At 39.2% G+C, this 19,093-nt stretch overlaps 5 protein-coding genes across 5 annotated transcripts in view; 3 read left to right on the top strand and 2 right to left on the bottom strand.

The window, feature by feature from the left end:
- Positions 1-19,093, top strand: part of LOC142943477 (uncharacterized) — a 226,207-nt gene that overhangs the window by 117,441 nt on the left and 89,673 nt on the right. The window lies entirely within an intron of this gene.
- Positions 162-3,639, bottom strand: LOC142943474 (uncharacterized). The gene is made up of 4 exons (XM_076085007.1): positions 3,372-3,639; positions 3,053-3,292; positions 2,668-2,757; positions 162-546 (listed from the first exon to the last, which is right to left on the bottom strand). Exons 1-4 carry the CDS (start codon positions 3,637-3,639, stop codon positions 353-355), a joined length of 792 nt encoding a protein of 263 aa, XP_075941122.1. The 3' UTR covers positions 162-352.
- On the bottom strand, positions 3,575-5,631 carry LOC142943463 (general transcription factor II-I repeat domain-containing protein 2-like). Its single transcript, XM_076084989.1, has one exon. It carries the CDS (start codon positions 4,627-4,629, stop codon positions 3,676-3,678), a length of 954 nt encoding a protein of 317 aa, XP_075941104.1. The 5' UTR covers positions 4,630-5,631; the 3' UTR covers positions 3,575-3,675.
- Positions 4,749-6,501, top strand: LOC142943473 (uncharacterized). Its single transcript, XM_076085006.1, has 3 exons — positions 4,749-4,822; positions 5,261-5,683; positions 6,183-6,501. The coding sequence occupies exons 1-3, from the start codon at positions 4,749-4,751 to the stop codon at positions 6,292-6,294; spliced, it is 609 nt and encodes a 202-aa protein (XP_075941121.1). The 3' UTR covers positions 6,295-6,501.
- On the top strand, positions 14,345-17,909 carry cysltr3 (cysteinyl leukotriene receptor 3). Its single transcript, XM_076084988.1, has 4 exons — positions 14,345-14,614; positions 16,103-16,270; positions 16,380-16,547; positions 17,134-17,909. The coding sequence occupies exons 1-4, from the start codon at positions 14,439-14,441 to the stop codon at positions 17,639-17,641; spliced, it is 1,020 nt and encodes a 339-aa protein (XP_075941103.1). The 5' UTR covers positions 14,345-14,438; the 3' UTR covers positions 17,642-17,909.

Here is a 19,093-nt window from a genome sequence, read left to right as displayed (position 1 = left end):
AACTATGAATACATTATGCAAATATCTGATTTCATCCATTCACACAAACGTTACCAACACTTCCACAAGTGGGGGGCGGGGTCACGCAATGGACACGCCCACTTTGGAGACAGGAAGTATAAACCATTTGAAATCATCGTTATTAGCATCTTTGGCTGAACTTAGACACAGCGTTGCTTTGAACTAAATTCTAACATGCTCACCATCACCAAGCTAACACGCTGGTGTTTATCGGGTGTTAACATGTTTAGCATATTAGCATGTTTAGCATATTAGCATGCTAACAGAAGCGTCCAGCTGAGGCTGATTGAACGTCTTTAGTTCTGCAGGTGTTTGGTCACAAACCAAAGTATCAGACACACAAACATGTCGACCTGATGACGGCGCTGTGATGAAAAGTCAATAAAGTTATTAATTCATAAACATATAGAGCTAATCTGTTAGCATCGACATACGTGTATTGATTAGCAGCCGTACCTCTCGTCCTGATTGGTTCATGACGGACGTCTTCTGTTCTTTTCACTGATGAGTAGACCGGAGCTGGATCTGCACAATAAAGTGAAATATTAGTAAAGTAGGTCACCATGTCTGATATATAATAATACAAACTAGAAAATTTCGCAAGAAATTTTGACAGTGTGGCTTTTACTGCCCGAAGACGTCGCAATATATAGCTACACACGCTGATGTCCAGTAGTATCGTTGAGGTTCAATTGAGATATCGCTTCTCTCTTTTCTGTATTTTAGATTCATACTCTTGGATTGAATCTTGTATTCGTGATGGACAGTCCACAAATGGCTCCGGTCATTTCTGTACAAACCTTATTCTGAGCTTCATGTTAAGATACAGTTACTCTATGGGGCTTTTATTTTGAAAGGGTGGGACTGTGTGGGGGAGAGAGGGGGAGAGGAGACATATTCATAATGTTTGATACACAAACAGAGAGGTTATTAAATGACAGGCTTCATCACAAGCATTCCAGTTAGAATTCACTCTCTGGAGCTTTTATTTTGAAATGGGAGGGGGGGGGGTTCTCTAAATATATCTAAAACCTGAATGACTGTATGATGTGAAGAGAGAGAGAGGGAGAGAGAGAGAGATAAACATAAAGACAGACAGAGTGATGAGTGAGAGACAGACAGAGAGGAGGTCTAACAATGCCTTTGGCTGAATATCTCCATGTGTGTGTGTGTGTAAAGAGAGAGAGAGAGAGAGAGAGCCTGCGTGTGTGTAGTAACTGGTTGCCATGGTGAGGACGCACCTGGTGCTACAGGCAGACTGGTTAAGAAACATTACAGTAAACAGTGATTTTGAACTAAACCCCTGCCTCTTTTTAACAAATTAGCAGGAGTCTGAGTGCCAAAATATGGATACCGTGAGAAAGATAAGACTCTGCCAAACGCGCTGATGTGTTTTTTATGTTTGTGGTGTTAATAATGTGAGCTCCAGAGCAATAGACAGAACTGGTACCGTCTGCTTTCTTTGAGAAATGAGTGGTGAGATTTAACATGGAGTCTAATGGAGCAGTTGGTTGGAGTTCATGTCGCTCTGCGGCTCTTTGAGCCAAATGTGTAAGTCTGTTGGATTCCATAGACACTTTACTGCAACCAGCACAACATTTCCAAGCTTTTTGGCCAAAATGGTGTATAAAGAGTAAGAATTGTGGGAGCTGGAGCAATTTGTTTGGAAAAATCACAGAATATTTTCCTGCTCTGCTCCACTCTGACAGTTATGCTCTCACTCTAGCTCTTAACGAGCCGTGCAATACACACCCATTATAAAATCTGAAACAGACCCAAAATGTTCCTGAAACTTAATCTGTGACTTCATGAAAACTGTGCTAGCTATCAAAATGTCCCTTTGGCTCAATAAAGTGCAGCGTTTTGTCTACGATTTAAACTTTGAATCATGTTTCTACGTTAATGTACGGCTAGTCAATATGGGCCCAAAGTTAAGTGTTTTTTTTAGCTCTCTTCACGCCGAAACCCCATTCAAGTGAATGGAGAAATTTTGTTCTGTTTTTTGGGATTTTCGGAAAAACTGCTGCGCGAATCTCTCCGAAAAATAGCGCGCCAAACATTTGGATAAAGATTATTATGATTAAGCCCGATGGATAATATTCAGTGTGCTGTGGCCACAAAGCCACACTGAATAACAGATGAAGAGAAAATCTGTGTGATTTTGAAGAAATTTCGTCACTAATTTGTTGATAAATAAACATTTACTGTACATTTATAGAAACGTCACATGTGAGTTATCCACGTTTTTCAAACAACTTAATTTATCTTGTAAAGAATCATTCGTGATGTAAAACATGAAAGTGAACTGAGAACAGGAAACTGGACGACAGCAGAACTTCACAGAAACACGTTGACCACAAACCGACAGCGGAAACTGCTTCATGAATAAAGATCTACTTTGACTGAGATGTGCTTCTAGTTGAGAATTAAACACGAATGTTGGTGAATTATCTGCAAGAAGGTGAAATGCTGAGAAGAAAAGTAAATGAGTGGCTTTTAATAAATGTGAAACATTAAAAGTTGTTTTATTCTTCACAAACAGACAGACATGTTTATTTACATGCTGGAACCTTCACTGTACAACATCGTGTGAATTAAATGTGACTGTAAAACATAATATTTAATCTGTAACGTCGAGTGTCTCACCGTCAGGTTTCCTCCGGACACATCGTCTCACCAGTAGAACCAGTAGAACCAGTAGAACCAGACCACAGAGGGACGGAAGAGACAACAGAACTAAGAGAGGAGGAGAAGAGGAGGGAGGAGAGGAAGAGGAGGAGAGGAAACCAGCACTGGAGGATGTTGCAGGAAGTTCTGCTGAAGAAAAGTAAAAGAATAAATCATGAAAAGCTCTTGTGTCTCTTTGCAGTCGTCTTGTAACTGTTTGTAGTGTTGTCTCTTTGAGGTTGTTTGAATCTCTTTGTAGTCTTTTTACTTCCTTTGTAGTTCTGAAGCATCTCTTTGAAGTCGTTTTTAGTCTCGTTTTAGTTTAGTGAAGAAAGGAAACAAGCGTTACCTTTGACCTCCTCACCTGTGACAGACAGCCAGCTGGGTGGAGACTCTCCATCACTCACGTTACACCTGTAGAGGCCTTCATCAGACCTGGAGACATGCTGGATGGTCATGAGACCTTCACGCTCAGTCCTGATGAAGGATCCGTCTTTAGAGAAACCAGCTGAGAGGTCGGAGGACGTCTTGGTCCTACAGGACAGAGTGACCACATGTCCCTCCGTCACAGGGAGGACAGGACTCTGCAGGATCACCGGTCCATCTGAACACAGAGACAAAGTCCAGCGTTTCATGCGTTCACACACAGCTTCATCAACACTGACTCCACAGTCTGATCTTACCAGAGACGCTGATGTTGATGCTGTTACTGGTTCCTCCCTCTCTGGACTCACACCAGTAGACTCCACCGTCCAAAGGGACCATGGAGCTGATCTCACAGGAAGAACCAGCTGTTTGTCCCCATCCATCTCCACACTGAGTCTTTTTTCCTCTGGTGGTGTTTCTCCTCACAGTCCATCCAGAGGGGTCGTCCTCTGGGAGCCTGGGAGCGCAGCTGGGGCATTGTGTCGGGGATGAAACGTGGAAACTCTGCAGCGCCCACAGACTCATATTTTGCCTTCAGTGTGTCATTAGATTGGAGCTCAATCAGCTCCATTTGGAGGTTTGATGGTGCGTTTTCCACGTCAGCTGCAAATGGATTACTGAGCAGTTCAAACCTGCTTTTTTGGGCTTCAAAATCGGCAAATCTCCGTCAGCACCAAGTATGCCGAGTTTTTCAGCAAACTGTGTAGTTGGGAAGGCAGCGACCTGCTCTTTCATTGTTTGGCAGTGCGGAAAATGGCTCAAGTTTTCCTGCAGCATCTGCGTCTCCCACAGGAGCAGCTTGGTTTTAAAAGCCCTCACTGTAGCGTACATGTCAGTGATGACACGGCCCCGCCCCTGAAGCTGCAGGTTGAGCGCTTTCAGGTGGCTCGTGATGTCACACAGAAACATTTTATTTCGGAGCTCTGTTGTGTCTTTCCCTTTGCTTTCCATGAACTCACAGATCTCCTCACGCAACTGGAAACATCTTTCCAGCACCTTTCCCTGGCTTAGCCATCGCACCTCTGTGTGATAGAGCAAGTCACCATATTCTGTACTTAACTCCTCCAGGAAAGACTTGAACTGGCGGTGATTTAAACCTTTGGCTCTGATAAAGTTAACCGCTAATGTTATGATGCTCATCACATGTTCCATTTTCAAGGCTTTGCCACACAACGACTCCTGGTGTATGCTGCAGTGATAAGCTGTCAACTCACTTGTGACGTTTTCCTCCTCCATCTTTTCTCGGATCCTCCCCACCAATCCACTCTTTTGACCGCACATCGCAGGCGCTCCATCTGTTGTCAGTCCCACAAGTTTATCCCACGGCAGCCCCATTTTATCGACACATCTGGACACCTCTTCAAAGAGATCTTTCCCCGTAGTTCTGCCGTGCATTGGGTGTAATCCCAAAAACTCTTCTGTTACGCACAGGCTTGAGTCCACTCCACGGATGATTGACAGCTGGGCAGTATCAGAAGTGTCGGTGCTCTCATCCGCAGCAACGGAGTATGCCATGAAATCTTTTCCCTTTCCCACAAGCTGTTGTTGGAGTTTCAGCAACGGTGTTTCGGTTTAGGCTCACATTTTAAAATGCTTGCCTTTTTTCTGGGCACACGGTGTCGCAAACTTTAATCATGCAGTTTTTGACAAATTGCCCCTCGGTAAAGGGCCGGGCTGATTTTGCAACCTCTGCTGCCACAATAACACTGTAACAGCAGCTTTAGTGAACATAGCCTGCTGTGACACCGGACATGTTTTCGCTTTCCCATCTTAAATTACATTTTCTTCCCTCTGCATCAATTTTTCTCTTCATGGACATTTTGGGATTATTTGTTGATCTTTTTCAACTCAATCACTTGTTGGAAAACCTCTTTACGGGCTGTTCCCTCTCCTGTCCACCTGTTGTGATAGTTTTAATGTCGGTACACAGACAACATGCTATCTCACAATTTCAACTTTCTATCTAATAATTTCGACTATGGGGATACTTTTATTTTCAAGTCTAACTTTTAATTCTTTTTCCAAAATTAAAAAAAAAAAAAAACATTTTTTTTATTTTTTTTGCTGGCGGATTCGCGGGCCACATAAAATGACGTGGCGGGCCGGATTCGGCCCGCGGGCCTTGAGTTTGACGCCTGTGATGTAGAGGATCAGGACTACATGCGATCAGGACTTCTGGACCTGATTCTGGATTCTTTGTTTCTGTTTCAGAGACCGTGAGGTCCGAGCAGGACGTCACTCTGCGGTGTTGGACTCGCACCGATGACGTCGTCATACTGCTGGACTGGAACAGACCGGACCTGAAGTCGGACGGCTACGTCTTCTTCTACAGACACGAGCGCTTGAATGACGACTACCTGCATCCACGTTACCGCGGTCGAGTGCACCTGAGCGATCCGGAGATGAAGAACGGAGACGTTTCTGTGGTTCTGAGCAACGTCAGCGTCAACGACTCCGGAACCTACGAGTGTCGAGTTATAATCAGCAACGACACGAGTCGCTCCGAGATCAAGTACCTCGTCAACCTGACGGTGACGGACTCAGAGGAGGACTCGGATTCAGGACTCAGGTGAGTTAGTAGATTGAGGACTCAGGTGAGTTAGTAGATTCAGGACTCAGGTGAGTTAGTAGATTCAGGACTCGGGTGAGTTAGTAGATTGAGGACTCAGGTGAGTTAGTAGATTCAGGACTCAGGTGAGTTAGTAGATTCAGGACTCGGGTGAGTTAGTAGATTGAGGACTCGGGTGAGTTAGTAGATTGAGGACTCGGGTGAGTTAGTAGATTCAGGACTCGGGTGAGTTAGTAGATTCAGGACTCGGGTGAGTTAGTAGATTCAGGACTCAGGTGAGTTAGTAGATTCAGGACTCAGGTGAGTTAGTAGATTCAGGACTCGGGTGAGTTAGTAGATTCAGGACTCGGGTGAGTTAGTAGATTCAGGACTCAGGTGAGCTTGTAGATTCAGGACTCAGGTGAGTTAGTAGATTCAGGACTCAGGTGAGCTTGTAGATTCAGGACTCAGGTGAGTTAGTAGATTCAGGACTTGCTCTCACCTGTGTTCTGCTCTGCAGGTCACACAGCTGGAAGCGAGAACAGAGACCGTGGACTCACAGGTGGTCTGTTGGTGTTTGTTGTTGTTGTGCTGCTTGTTGGTTTTGTTGTTTCTATGATTTTTGGAAATAATGAAATGAAAATACATCGTTGATACAAACCTGCTGTAAATACAGGTGAGATGGAGATGAGACAGGAAGTAGCAACGACTACAGAAGCTAACGTAGCATCGCTAGCATGAAGCACTTTGTTCTTCAACATGCTTCACTTTCCTACTTTTGTTGCTTCGTTTAAATGTATTTTGGATGATTGAATATAATTGAAAAATAATAGAAATATGAATAAAATAAAAATATATAAACTATTAAATATATAGTACCATCTGATTGAATATATCCATGTTTATGTTAATACAACATCTGAATATGTTTCACTTTAATCAATGAAAGATTATTAATGATAACCTCAGTATTCTGCATTTCAAATGCACGTTTGATGCACCTTTATTGCACCTTTATTGCACCGTTATTGCACCTTTATTGCACCGTTATAAGCTTTGTGGAGTTAATAAATATATTCAAAAGTTTAAAATGTTTCTTTTGTTGAATGAATGTTTGAAACGTTTCACTGAGATGAAAATAAAGAGCAGAAAACATCAAATATGGAAAAAGATTTAAGTTTTATAACATTATTTACAGAGTAGGTTTAGAAGATTGTCCTCTTCCTCCTCTTCCTTCTGTTCCTTCTGTTCCTCTTCCTCTTCCTCCTCCTTTGTGTCTCATGTGGTGATCAGGATCCTGAACCCAGTGGATCAGGTTCAGGTCTGGTGAGGTGCTGCCCCCTGCTGGCTGCTTCCTGTCTCTACTGCTTCACTGCAGAACATTTACTCTGAGGTACTTATACTTTACTTAAACTGTCTGTACTTTACTTAAACTACGTGTACTTTACTTAAACTGCGTGTACTTTACTTGTTACTACGTGTACTTTAACTACGTGTACTTTACTTGTTACTACGTTTACTTTAACTACGTGTACTTTACTTGAACTGCGTGTACTTTACTTGTTACTACGTGTACTTTAACTACGTGTACTTTACTTGTTACTACGTGTACTTTAACTACGTGTACTTTACTTGAACTGCGTGTACTTTACTTGTTACTACGTGTACTTTAACTACGTGTACTTTACTTGAACTGCGTGTACTTTACTTGTTACTACGTGTACTTTAACTACGTGTACTTTACTTGAACTGCGTGTACTTTACTTGTTACTACGTGTACTTTAACTACGTGTACTTTACTTGTTACTACGTGTACTTTAACTACGTGTACTTTACTTGAACTGCGTGTACTTTACTTGTTACTACGTGTACTTTAACTACGTGTACTTTACTTGAACTGCGTGTACTTTACTTGTTACTACGTGTACTTTAACTACGTGTACTTTACTTGTTACTACGTGTACTTTAACTACGTGTACTTTAATTGAACTGCGTGTACTTTACTTGTTACTACGTGTACTTTAACTACGTGTACTTTACTTGAACTGCGTGTACTTTACTTGTTACTACGTGTACTTTAACTACGTGTACTTTACTGTTAATGTATCTGACAGCTTTAGTTACTTTACAGATTCATATCATTAAACATGAAGTCATTTAATTGCGCTGCAACATTGAAGTGATGAACACATTATTGACTCAATAATTATAAAGCAACTTACACACATTCTTTAATGATGTACACATGAACTTTGTAAATAAGTGCATTAAAAACATTCAAATGAAGCTTGTTTATCAAAATAAAAGTACACTAAACATCTGGAGTTAATTCGTTTTGAGTTTTCTTTGTTTCATGTTTTTGTTTTATTTCCTTTGATCTCAAACTGTGATTATTTATAGTAACACTTGAAGCTAACGGTGGAATGTTTGTCTGGTGTTTTTAAAGTGTGGACGTTTCCTCATCGTGTGTCTCTGTTGGTGACGGCGCCCTCTGCTGGTCAGAGTGTGTAACTGAAGAAACACATTGAAATTTTTTCATTCTTGACTTTCAATTTATTTACATTTATACATATATATGTATATATATATATATGTGTGTGTATGTATAAATATATATATATATATGTGTGTATGTATATATATATATGTATATGTATGTATGTATATATATATATATGTATGTATGTATGTATGTATATATATATATATATATATATATATGTATGTATGTATGTATGTATGTATGTATATATATATATATATATATGTGTGTGTGTATGTATATATATATATGTATATGTGTGTATATATATATATATGTAGAAACTTCTAAATACTACTGTTGTTGAGTCACATAAAGTAATTTTAGGATGTTTTGAGGCGAGAAGTTAGTTGTTTAAGCATCAAATCTGTGGTCGGTTTGTGAAGATTCAGCCGATTTAAAAATCTGCTCCGACGATTTCGGAGATGTGAGGTGTTGCTAGCGGGACCGGCAGTAAACCAGCACCGGGGGCTCAGCGCTCACGGTGCCCGTCTAGAACAGCCTGATCTCGTCGAGTCTTTTTGAAACTTGCCGCTGGTAAAGACGTCTCTGTAGCGTTTTCCTCGTCGGCAAAGAGTACAGCAATCCGGATCTGATCCACATACATATATACATACAATTACAATTATATTTTATATATATATATATATATATATATATATATATATATATATATATATATATATATATATATATATATATATATATATATATATATACTAAAGCATTTTATTTTAAACTAAACATTTTTTTCTCATAATCTTCTGTTTTTATGAACTTAATAATATTGTTACTTTATCTCTTTATTCTTGAATCTTTTCTTTGTAAACAAAACAATAACTTCATCTAAATGATATTGTTTTTATTAAACTTGTGATATTTAATTATTATTATTATAAAGTTGTTTTGATTTTATTCTCTTTTTAAATTGTCCAACACGAGCTTCAACCCGACTTCTCTTCAACCTTTCACAGCAAGATGTTTCATTTCAAAATAAAATGAACTCATGAAGTCCGTTTTATGTTTTTGTTGATAAAACACGACGTGAACTTTAAATGAACACAAACATCGACACATTAAAACAAAAGACTCTGTTTCTGTCCTGAAGATATTTTATTTGAATCATTTTTAAATCTGAAAAGTGATTCTCAGTTTTAATATTAATAATTAATTTATCTGTAGAGAACTTTTTATAAAATAAATGTGCTTTACAAAATAAATAAATAAATATGAAAGCAGATCAACAACACTTATTATTAGTGAAACCATGAAGAGAAATGATAATTAATATAATTAATTTACCTTGTTTGGTTTCATGTTTATTGATTATTATTTCTTTCCTATAAATTATGTTCAACATGTTTATTAATGATTCATCACACAGATCGCTTCAATCAGAAGATATTCTGTTAATTATTATGATTGATGATGTCATCAGTCGATGATGGAGTTTCTTCTTCTTCTTCTTCTCACTATTATACAAAGAGAAGTACTTTATTGGAGTTTTTCCATTTTGTCCTCCACGACATCTGTTTAAATATTAAATATTATTACTTTATTAAAGAACACAAAGAGACAAAACACACACACACACACACACAGGTGTAATACTATTAAAATAAGTGACTCAAGAGTAAAACATGTGAAGTTTGTCCTGAAGGTGGCGCTGGAGGAAACTTCATCGGGTCGTTAAAATGAAAACCAACAACTGTTCTGCTGAGAACATTTTCCTTTATAAGTGTGTGTGTGTGTGTGTGTGTGTGTGTGTGTGTGTGTGTGTGTGTGTGTGTGTGTGAGTGTGTGAGTGTGTGTTTACGTGTGTTTGTGTGTGTGTGTGTGTTTACAGTGTATCGGGTGTCATTCATGTAGAACTCGTTTGTTCACTAGTACTTGTGAACTTCTGAAGTCCAGAGAACTCAGAACAAACAACTGGAACAGCAGCGTACTGATGACATCACCACCTCAGCTGCTCTCATGACTTTAATCCGTTTTTTTTCTGTAAAGTATTTTTACAATCAAACTAAACTATATGACAACCCAGCTTTCTTCGTTTTCATTTAAAATGAAAAATTATATATTATTTTATAAGTGTATTATATTATATACACATATATACATACAATTATATGTATTTATACATATACTTAAATATACATATGTAATTGTATATATATATATATATATATATATATATATATAATTGTAATTGTATGTATATATGTATGTGGATCAGATCCGGATTGCTGTACTCTTTGCCGACGAGGAAAACGCTACAGAGACGTCTTTACCAGCGGCAAGTTTCAAAAAGACTCGCCGAGATCAGGCTGTTCTAGGCGGGCACCGTGAGCGCTGAGCCCCCGGTGCTGGTTTACTGCCGGTCCCGCTAGCAACACCTCACATCTCCGAAATCGTCGGAGCAGATTTTTAAATCGGCTGAATCTTCACAAACCGACCACAGATTTGATGCTTAAACAACTAACTTCTCGCCTCAAAACATCCTAAAATTACTTTCTGTGACTCAACAACAGTAGTATTTAGAAGTTTCAACTTCCAGTTGTGTGATTTCTCCTCCGCCATTGTTTCCTGTTGCTGGAGCAAAATGCATTCTGGGATATCTGGCTGTCCCGAGTACAGAAAAGTCACCTCCGACGCATCCCAGGTAAAATGGGCGGAGCCAGCCACATCCGGGCATTTGGACGGTGCTTGGTTCGATGCGAACTTTGAATTGGAACAGTACTTGGGCTGAGCCTGATGACGTTCCACAAGTCCACGAGTTCACAAGTACAGACAAGTACGCATGTTGAGAAAGGCTTGTTGTTTATTTTAGGATCCAGATTCTTGTTCTGAAGAGAAGTGTGTGTGTGTGTGTGTGTGTGTGTGTGTGTGCGTGCGTGTGTGTGTGCTTCCATGGTAAACCCTCTAACACTCCCACTAACATCTCTCAGAGGATCAGAATGCTGAACATTAGCAGAGGATCAGAAGCAGACGGACGGACGGACAGATGAACGGTGAGTGATGACTTTCAGACGTGAGTTCAGGTCCAGATCTTCCTCACAGTTCGAGGCCTTAGAGGGTCTTCAGCTCTTTAGCTTCAGGCTGTTTGATGATGTGAGTCAGCGGCTGTTCAGCGGCTTCAAAAGTAAACTCAGAGAAGCAAACGACTAATCAGACAGAACGACTCGACGATGATGTGAAGGAAACAAATGATGATGATGATGATGATGAAGAAAACGCAGCATTAAATACTGAATCAACATTTCATAATAATTGAATTTGTCTCTTTATCTTTGCAAAAACAACAAGTATCATTTCTCTCTGAAGGTTCATCTTCTCATCGTCTGTCTTCTTTTATGCTAAATATTCAGCTCAGATTTACTCCACATTTTATAAATATTATTATAGTTTCAATGTTTTAATAAATGAAAAATCATTTAGCAAAATACAAAGATAAGTACTTTTACTCCATTTTATCCTCCACGACATCTCAGTTTAAATATTAAATATTACATTACAAAACAACACAAAGAGACAAAACGACATAAAGAGACAAAACGACACAAAGAGACAAAACGACACAAAGACACAAAACAACACAAAGTACAAAACAACACAAAGAGACAAAACGACACAAAGAGACAAAACACAAAGAGACAAAATGACACAAAGAGACAAAACAACACAAAGTACAAAACAACACAAAGAGACAAAACGACACAAAGAGACAAAACGACACAAAGAGACAAAACAACACAAAGAGACAAAACACAAAGACAAAACGACACAAAGAGACAAAACACAAAGAGACAAAACAACACAAAGAGACAAAACAACACAGAGAAAAAACAGCACAAAGAGACAAAACACAAAGAGACAAAACAACACAAAGAGACAAAACACAGAGACAAAACAACACAAAGAGACAAAACACAGAGACAAAACAACACAAAGAGACAAAACACAAAGAGACAAAACAACACAAAGAGACAAAACAACACAACGAGATAAAACGACACAAAGAGTCAAAACAACACAACGAGACAAAACAACACGAGATAAAACGACACAAAGAGTCAAAACAACACAAAGAGACAAAACGACACAAAGAGATAAAACAACACAACAAGATAAAACGACACAAAAAGTCAAAACAACACAAAGAGACAAAACAACACAAAGAGATAAAACAACACAAAGAGACAAAACAACACAAAGAGATAAAACAACACAAAGAGACACAACGAGATAAAACGACACAAAGAGTGAAAACAACACAAAGAGACAAAACACCACAAAGAGACAAAACAACACAACGAGATAAAACGACACAAAGAGTCAAAACAACACAAAGAGACAAAACAACACGAGATAAAACGACACAAAGAGTCAAAACAACACAAAGAGACAAAACGACACAAAGAGATAAAACAACACAACAAGATAAAACGACACAAAAAGTCAAAACAACACAAAGAGACAAAACAACACAAAGAGATAAAACAACACAAAGAGACAAAACAACACAAAGAGATAAAACAACACAAAGAGACACAACGAGATAAAACGACACAAAGAGTGAAAACAACACAAAGAGACAAAACACCACAAAGAGACAAAACAACACAAAGAGACAAAACAGCACAAAGAGACAAAACACAAAGAGACAAAACAACACAAAGAGACAAAACAACACAAAGAGTCAAAACAACACAAAGAGTCAAAACACAAAGAGACAAAACAACACAAAGAGACAAAATACAGAGACAAAACAACACAAAGAGACAAAACACAGAGACAAAACAACACAAAGAGACAAAACACAAAGAGACAAAACAACACAAAGAGACAAAACAACACAACGAGATAAAACGACACAAAGAGTCAAAACAACACAAAGAGACAAAACGACACAAAGAGATAAAACAACACAAAGAGACAAAACAACACAAAGAGTGAAAACAACACAAAGAGACAAAACGACACAAAGAGACAAAACAACACAAAGAGACAAATCAACACAGAGTCAAAACACAAAGAGACAAAACAACACAAAGAGACAAAACAACACAAAGAGACAAAACAACACAAAGAGACAAATCAACACAGAGTCAAAACACAAAGAGATAAAACACAAAGAGACAAAACAACACAAAGAGACAAAACACCACAAAGAGACAAAACAACACAAAGAGACAAAACGACACAAAGAGACAAATCAACACAGAGTCAAAACACAAAGAGATAAAACACAAAGAGACAAAACGACACAAAGAGACAAAACGACACAAAGAGACAAAACACCACAAAGAGACAAAACAACACAAAGAGACAAAACAACACAAAGAGACAAATCAACACAGAGTCAAAACACAAAGAGACAAAACACAAAGAGACAAAATGAGCGAGAATACGAAACGTTACAACAAAGTTTTCATGAACTCTTGAAAACGTTTGTGTTCTTCTGGACTTAATCTTCCACTGGTTGTCGGTCTCTGAGATCAAACCGTCTCCTACATCATCGACACTATAAACACGAGTCAGTGAGGAGGTCAAAGGTCACAGCAGTGAGTGTTTGTACGTGTTGGGAGTCATTCAGTGGTTTAATGTTCATCTTCAGTCGACACAACAAACTGTATGAAAATCATAAATATGAAGTTAATATCATTTTAGCCATAACGTTATCAATAGCATTTAAAGGAACTGGCTCTTCATTAACTTTGAACTGATGTTTACAAATACAGCAGCTCCTCTTTAACCGTATTCTACTTGATCTCTTATATTAGAGTACACAGAGTACACAGAGTACACCGTTTGAAAGCAGCTTTGTTTAAAACCGTCCGGCTGGTTTACATACCATACACACGCACACACACACACACAGACAGACACACTCGCACACACAGACACAGACAGACACAGACAGACACAGACGCACACACAGACAGGCACAGACAGCATCAGTTTCCTGGTCTTGTGGTTTTGATCCGTGGTGCCTTCAGGTACCGTTTGTCTCAGAGTCATACAAATGGGATATCAGTTATTATTTCAGGAACTAACTCACTGAGACAAACTGCCTTCAAACATTTAGTAATGTGCTGCCACAGAGCTCCAGTCTGAATGTCTGCATTAAGTATTTATGTTTAATATGTATTTGTGTGTCAATAACTGGTGTGTATTTAGATATATTCAGTGAAAATACTCTGTGTGTACTTCATAGTAAGCCTGCTTAACACTCTCATGGGCAACGTCGGAAACAACTCCTCGGTGGCCAGGGATCTGCTGGTGACGTGTTTCCACAATGACGATGCGTTCAAGTACCGCGCCTACACCATTACCTACCTGCTGCTGTTTCCTGTCGCCATTCTCTGCAACATCGGAGCGCTGGCAGTCTTTTTCCTGCAGGGAAACCGCAGGTCTGTATCTCCATTTTTGTGAGGTCCCTCCATTGACTTCCATTAATTCTTAACCGTTATCATCAAGACATAAAAACATGTATCTCTATCTTTCTATACTTCCTCCATTGACTTGCATTAATTCTCAACATTTATCATTACAACATACAAACATGTATCTCTATCTTGGGAAGTTTCTCCATTGACTTCCAGACAGCCAGGAGCATGCTGGGTAGTGGAGTAGCCTCAGGTCCTAGCCTGGTTAGCAGGTCTGTCTGGTTAGCAGGTCTATCTGGTTAGTCGGCCATTTTAAAAAGCTGCATTGTTTCTCTCTTCAGGAAGTTATTATCTTCTTGTTTTTCTTTCTCAGCCGATTGAAGAAGAACCTGTTTTTAATCCCTCGGATGACGTCATGTAGTTTATTGTTGTTGTCAGTGCATCAGAACGAGAGGTTGAGGATATGAACTATTAAACACTGAGGTTGAGGTCAGACCTCGCTGTCACATCACTGGAACTGATGTTCATTAGTTTCCCACATTCAGAGATTTGAATAAGGTGCAAACATCATATCTTAACTGAGCATGAACAATATTCCATCATAGGAGATGCTGCATCATCACTCTGAACTTATCAGTGATGATGTCATTGAACAGCTGACCGTTCGTCCCTTTAACTTGTTTCATATTGTCTTGCATTTAAAGAGTTATAAAACTAAATATCATAGAATAATAAAACATCCGTCTTTTAACTTTAGAACCTTTTTGTAAATTATGTTTTTATATTTGGCGCTTTTTTATAATTTAGTTGATCGATCTTTATTTTCATTTTTAAATAACTTTTCATTTTTTGAAAATAAATAAATAAAACAATAAAAAACAGTTAATACGTTTTTTATTGTTTTCTTTATTTATTTTCTTATGATAGAAATGTTATTAAAAGTATAATATATGACAAGATAATAATACAATATTTTTTTCAACTTTATCACATTTTTATGAACATATTTTTAACTTTGTTATAATTTAATTAATTTATTTAATATTTCCTTAAGTTTGAATCGTTATAAACATCATATATTATATGATAGGATAATATTACAGCACGATCTTTTTTAACTTCATAACTTTTTCATTTTATATTTTCTGATTTTATTTATTTTAAAACTTTCTTTTTACTTCATCTTCTTTTATTAAATACATATTTTTACATGACTTTATCACCTGTTTCATTTTTATACATATTTATGTATATATTTAACTCCATCAACCTTTCATTAATATTGTATTAATAATAATACAATAACTTAACTTAATCACCATTTTATAGACTTTATCTTTTTTAACTTTATAACTTTTTTATTTAAATTGAAACTGTTGATATGTTGACATTTTATCTTCAAACAAAGCTAATAATACTTGAATACAATAATAAAAACTCTTCCAGATGTCTAACATTTCTCACAGAACGTAAATAAAACATAAAGGTGTGTTCTTCCTGTTTCCTCCCCAGAAGCTCCGCCCCCTGTGTGGTCATGATGAACCTCGCCCTATCAGACGGGAGCTTCTCCCTCACCCTCCCACTGCGATTGGCTTATTACTTCAGGGGCGGAGTCTGGGACTTCCCTGATTGGCTGTGCCGACTGTGCGTCTTTGGCTTCTACGTCAACTTGTACACGAGGTAACCCACACACACACACACACACATTGACACACACACACACACACACAAACACACACACACACAAACAAACACAAACACACATTAAAATATGACTCTTCCTCCTCAGCATCCTCTTCCTCACTCTACTGAGCGTGCTCCGTTGGCTCGCTGTGAATCATCCTCTTCGTCACCGCACTCTGGTCACGCCCCTTCGAACCCTATTGGTCTGTCTAGGAGTCTGGCTGTTTGTGGGCGTGTCCTCTGTCCCCTTCCTGATTGGTGGGGTGACGTACAGGTGAGACAGAACTTCATTTCATTCTTTTTTTTACTTTTTTTATTTTTAATACTTTTTAAACTTTTTTATTTACTATTTTCATACATTTAACAAGTAATTAATAATATATTATGTTATGTATGTTAATACAGTATTATTTTTTAATAGTCATTTAATTAGTTTTTTCGTGACTTAATTATTATTTTATTCATATTTAAATTATATATATACATTAATACATTAACAATTAAATGAAAAAAAAGTACAAAATGATTTTTTATGTGTTCACAACCTGGTTTTATTCTCTTCTCTGACCTGGAAGAGGCGCAAATGTACTTCAGTTTATACTTCATATATACTTTGTACTTTTGTACTTTTTAACAAGAAAATATTGTAGTTCTTGCTCCTCTGAAGATAAGATACGCAGTTCACTCATGTGGCTGTAATGATCTGTTCAGGCTCCAGGGGTCACTAGAAACACGTTGGTCTCGTAGTTCGACTCTGAATTGAGAGAATTAAAATGATGAAATCACAAAATGTTACTTTAGAACCCAACTAAAGCTTTGTTCTTCTGTTTCTTTACCTATTATCTATTGGTTCCCTTAAGGGCGGGGCTTCCTCGTTGCTTCGAGCCTTCTAGCCCCTCCTCTTGGGTAACTGTCCTGATCCTGAACTACGTGGCGTTGGCTCTGGGCTTCCTCCTCCCGTTCCTCACCATCATTGTCTGCTACAGCCGGATTGTCCGCCGCCTCACGTCCCGCTTCGACGGGGATGGCGGCGGCGGTGGCCGGTCCGCCACCGCCGCTAGCCATCGTCGCGACACGCGGCGACGCTCGGTGCGCCTGGTGGCCATGGTGACGGCGACCTTCCTGATCTGCTTCCTGCCCTACCACGTGGTGCGGTCGCTGCACCTGCAAGCCGTGTGCGGCGGCTGGGACTGCGGCGTCACGGTGGCGCTGCAGCGGGCCGTGGTGGTGACGCTGTGCTTGGCGGCGTCCAACAGCGTGGTCAACCCACTGCTGTACTACTACTCCACCGGTGCGTTCAGGGACAACATGAGGGACGCCCACTCCTCTCTAATGAGGAAGGGGTCCATGAGGAGGAACACCACCTGATGGACCCCCTAAAACCTGAACCCTGAACCCCGAACACTCAGGTAACTCATGTCACCTGGTAGGTGCTTGAGTGCGAAGGGCTGCTCGGGCTCAAGTGCTTTGTGGCACGTCACGTTAACTTCACGACGCCAAAACATTCTTTTTACTTTTTTCACAGAGAGACGGACTTCTTGAAGGAATATTTGAAAAATCATCATCAGGATAAGATCAGAGGACAAACAACCAATGAGCTACATGCAAACTTCACATGTTAACCCCTGTGTTTAACGTCACAACGCTATGAATTGTGGGTAATTCCCCATGTCAAAGTCTGTAGAAATGCAGAAAAATGTGCATTAAGGCCTCAAAAAGGTCTTTAAGCTACTGATGGGACCAGTAAACCTAAAACACAACATCATGGTTCATGTAATAGTGTTTTTATATAAGCTTTAAATGTATTTAATTGTATTTAAATGAAAATAAATATTTATAGCTAATGAAGTGTCACTTTTCTGTCCTAAAATAAAGAGGAAGGTTCATGTGTTCTAGGAGGGTTCGTGTGTTGTTGAGGAGGGTTCGTGTGTTGTTGAGGAAGGTTCATGTGTTGTTGAGGAGGGTTCGTGTGTTGTTGAGGAGGGTTCATGTGTTGTTGAGGAAGGTTCGTGTGTTGTTGAGGAGGGTTCGTGTGTTGTTGAGGAGGGTTCATGTGTTGTTGAGGTGGGTTCATGTGTTGTTGAAGTGTGTTCATCTGTTGTTGAGGAGAGTTCATGTGTTGAGGGGGTTCGTATGTTGTTGAGGGTTCATGTGTTGTTGAGGTGGGTTCATGTGTTGTTGAGGAGGGTTCATGTGTTGTTGAGGAGGGTTCATGTGTTGAGGAGGGTTCGTGTGTTGTTGAGGAGGGTTCATGTGTTGTTGAGGAGGGTTCCTGTGTTGTTGAGGAGGGTTCCTGTGTTGTTGAGGAGGGTTCATGTGTTGTTGAGGAAGGTTCGTGTGTTGTTGAGGAGGGTTCGTGGGTTGTTGAGGAGGGTTCATGTGTTGTTGAGGAGGGTTCATGTGTTGAGGAGGGTTCGTGTGTTGTTGAGGAAGGTTCATGGGTTGAGGGGGTTCGTGTGTTGTTGAGGAAGGTTCATGTGTTGAGGGGGTTAGTGTGTTGTTGAGGAAGGTTCATGGGTTGTTGAGGAGGGTTCATGTGTTGTTGTTGAGGGTTCATGTGTTGAGGAGATTTCATGTGTTGTTGAGGAGGGTTCGTATGTTGTTGAGGAGGGTTCATGTGTTGTTGAGGAAGGTTCATGTGTTGAGGAGGGTTCATGTGTTGTTGAGGAGGGTTCATGTGTTGTTGAGGAGGGGTCATGTGTTGTTGAGGAGGGTTCATGTGTTGAGGAAGGTTCATGTGTTGAGGAGGTTGTTGAGGTCTTATTCTGAGCTGAGGTGACTTTACTCTTTGTAATATTTTAATATGAGGGCAAATAGACG

Source organism: Anarhichas minor, unplaced genomic scaffold (assembly GCF_050575085.1).
Source record: "Anarhichas minor isolate MPS153535 unplaced genomic scaffold, ASM5057508v1 ptg000137l, whole genome shotgun sequence".
NCBI lineage: Eukaryota > Metazoa > Chordata > Actinopteri > Perciformes > Anarhichadidae > Anarhichas > Anarhichas minor.
The sequence above is the reverse complement of the archived record's forward strand: the minus strand, read 5'-3'. Positions and strand labels throughout refer to the sequence as shown.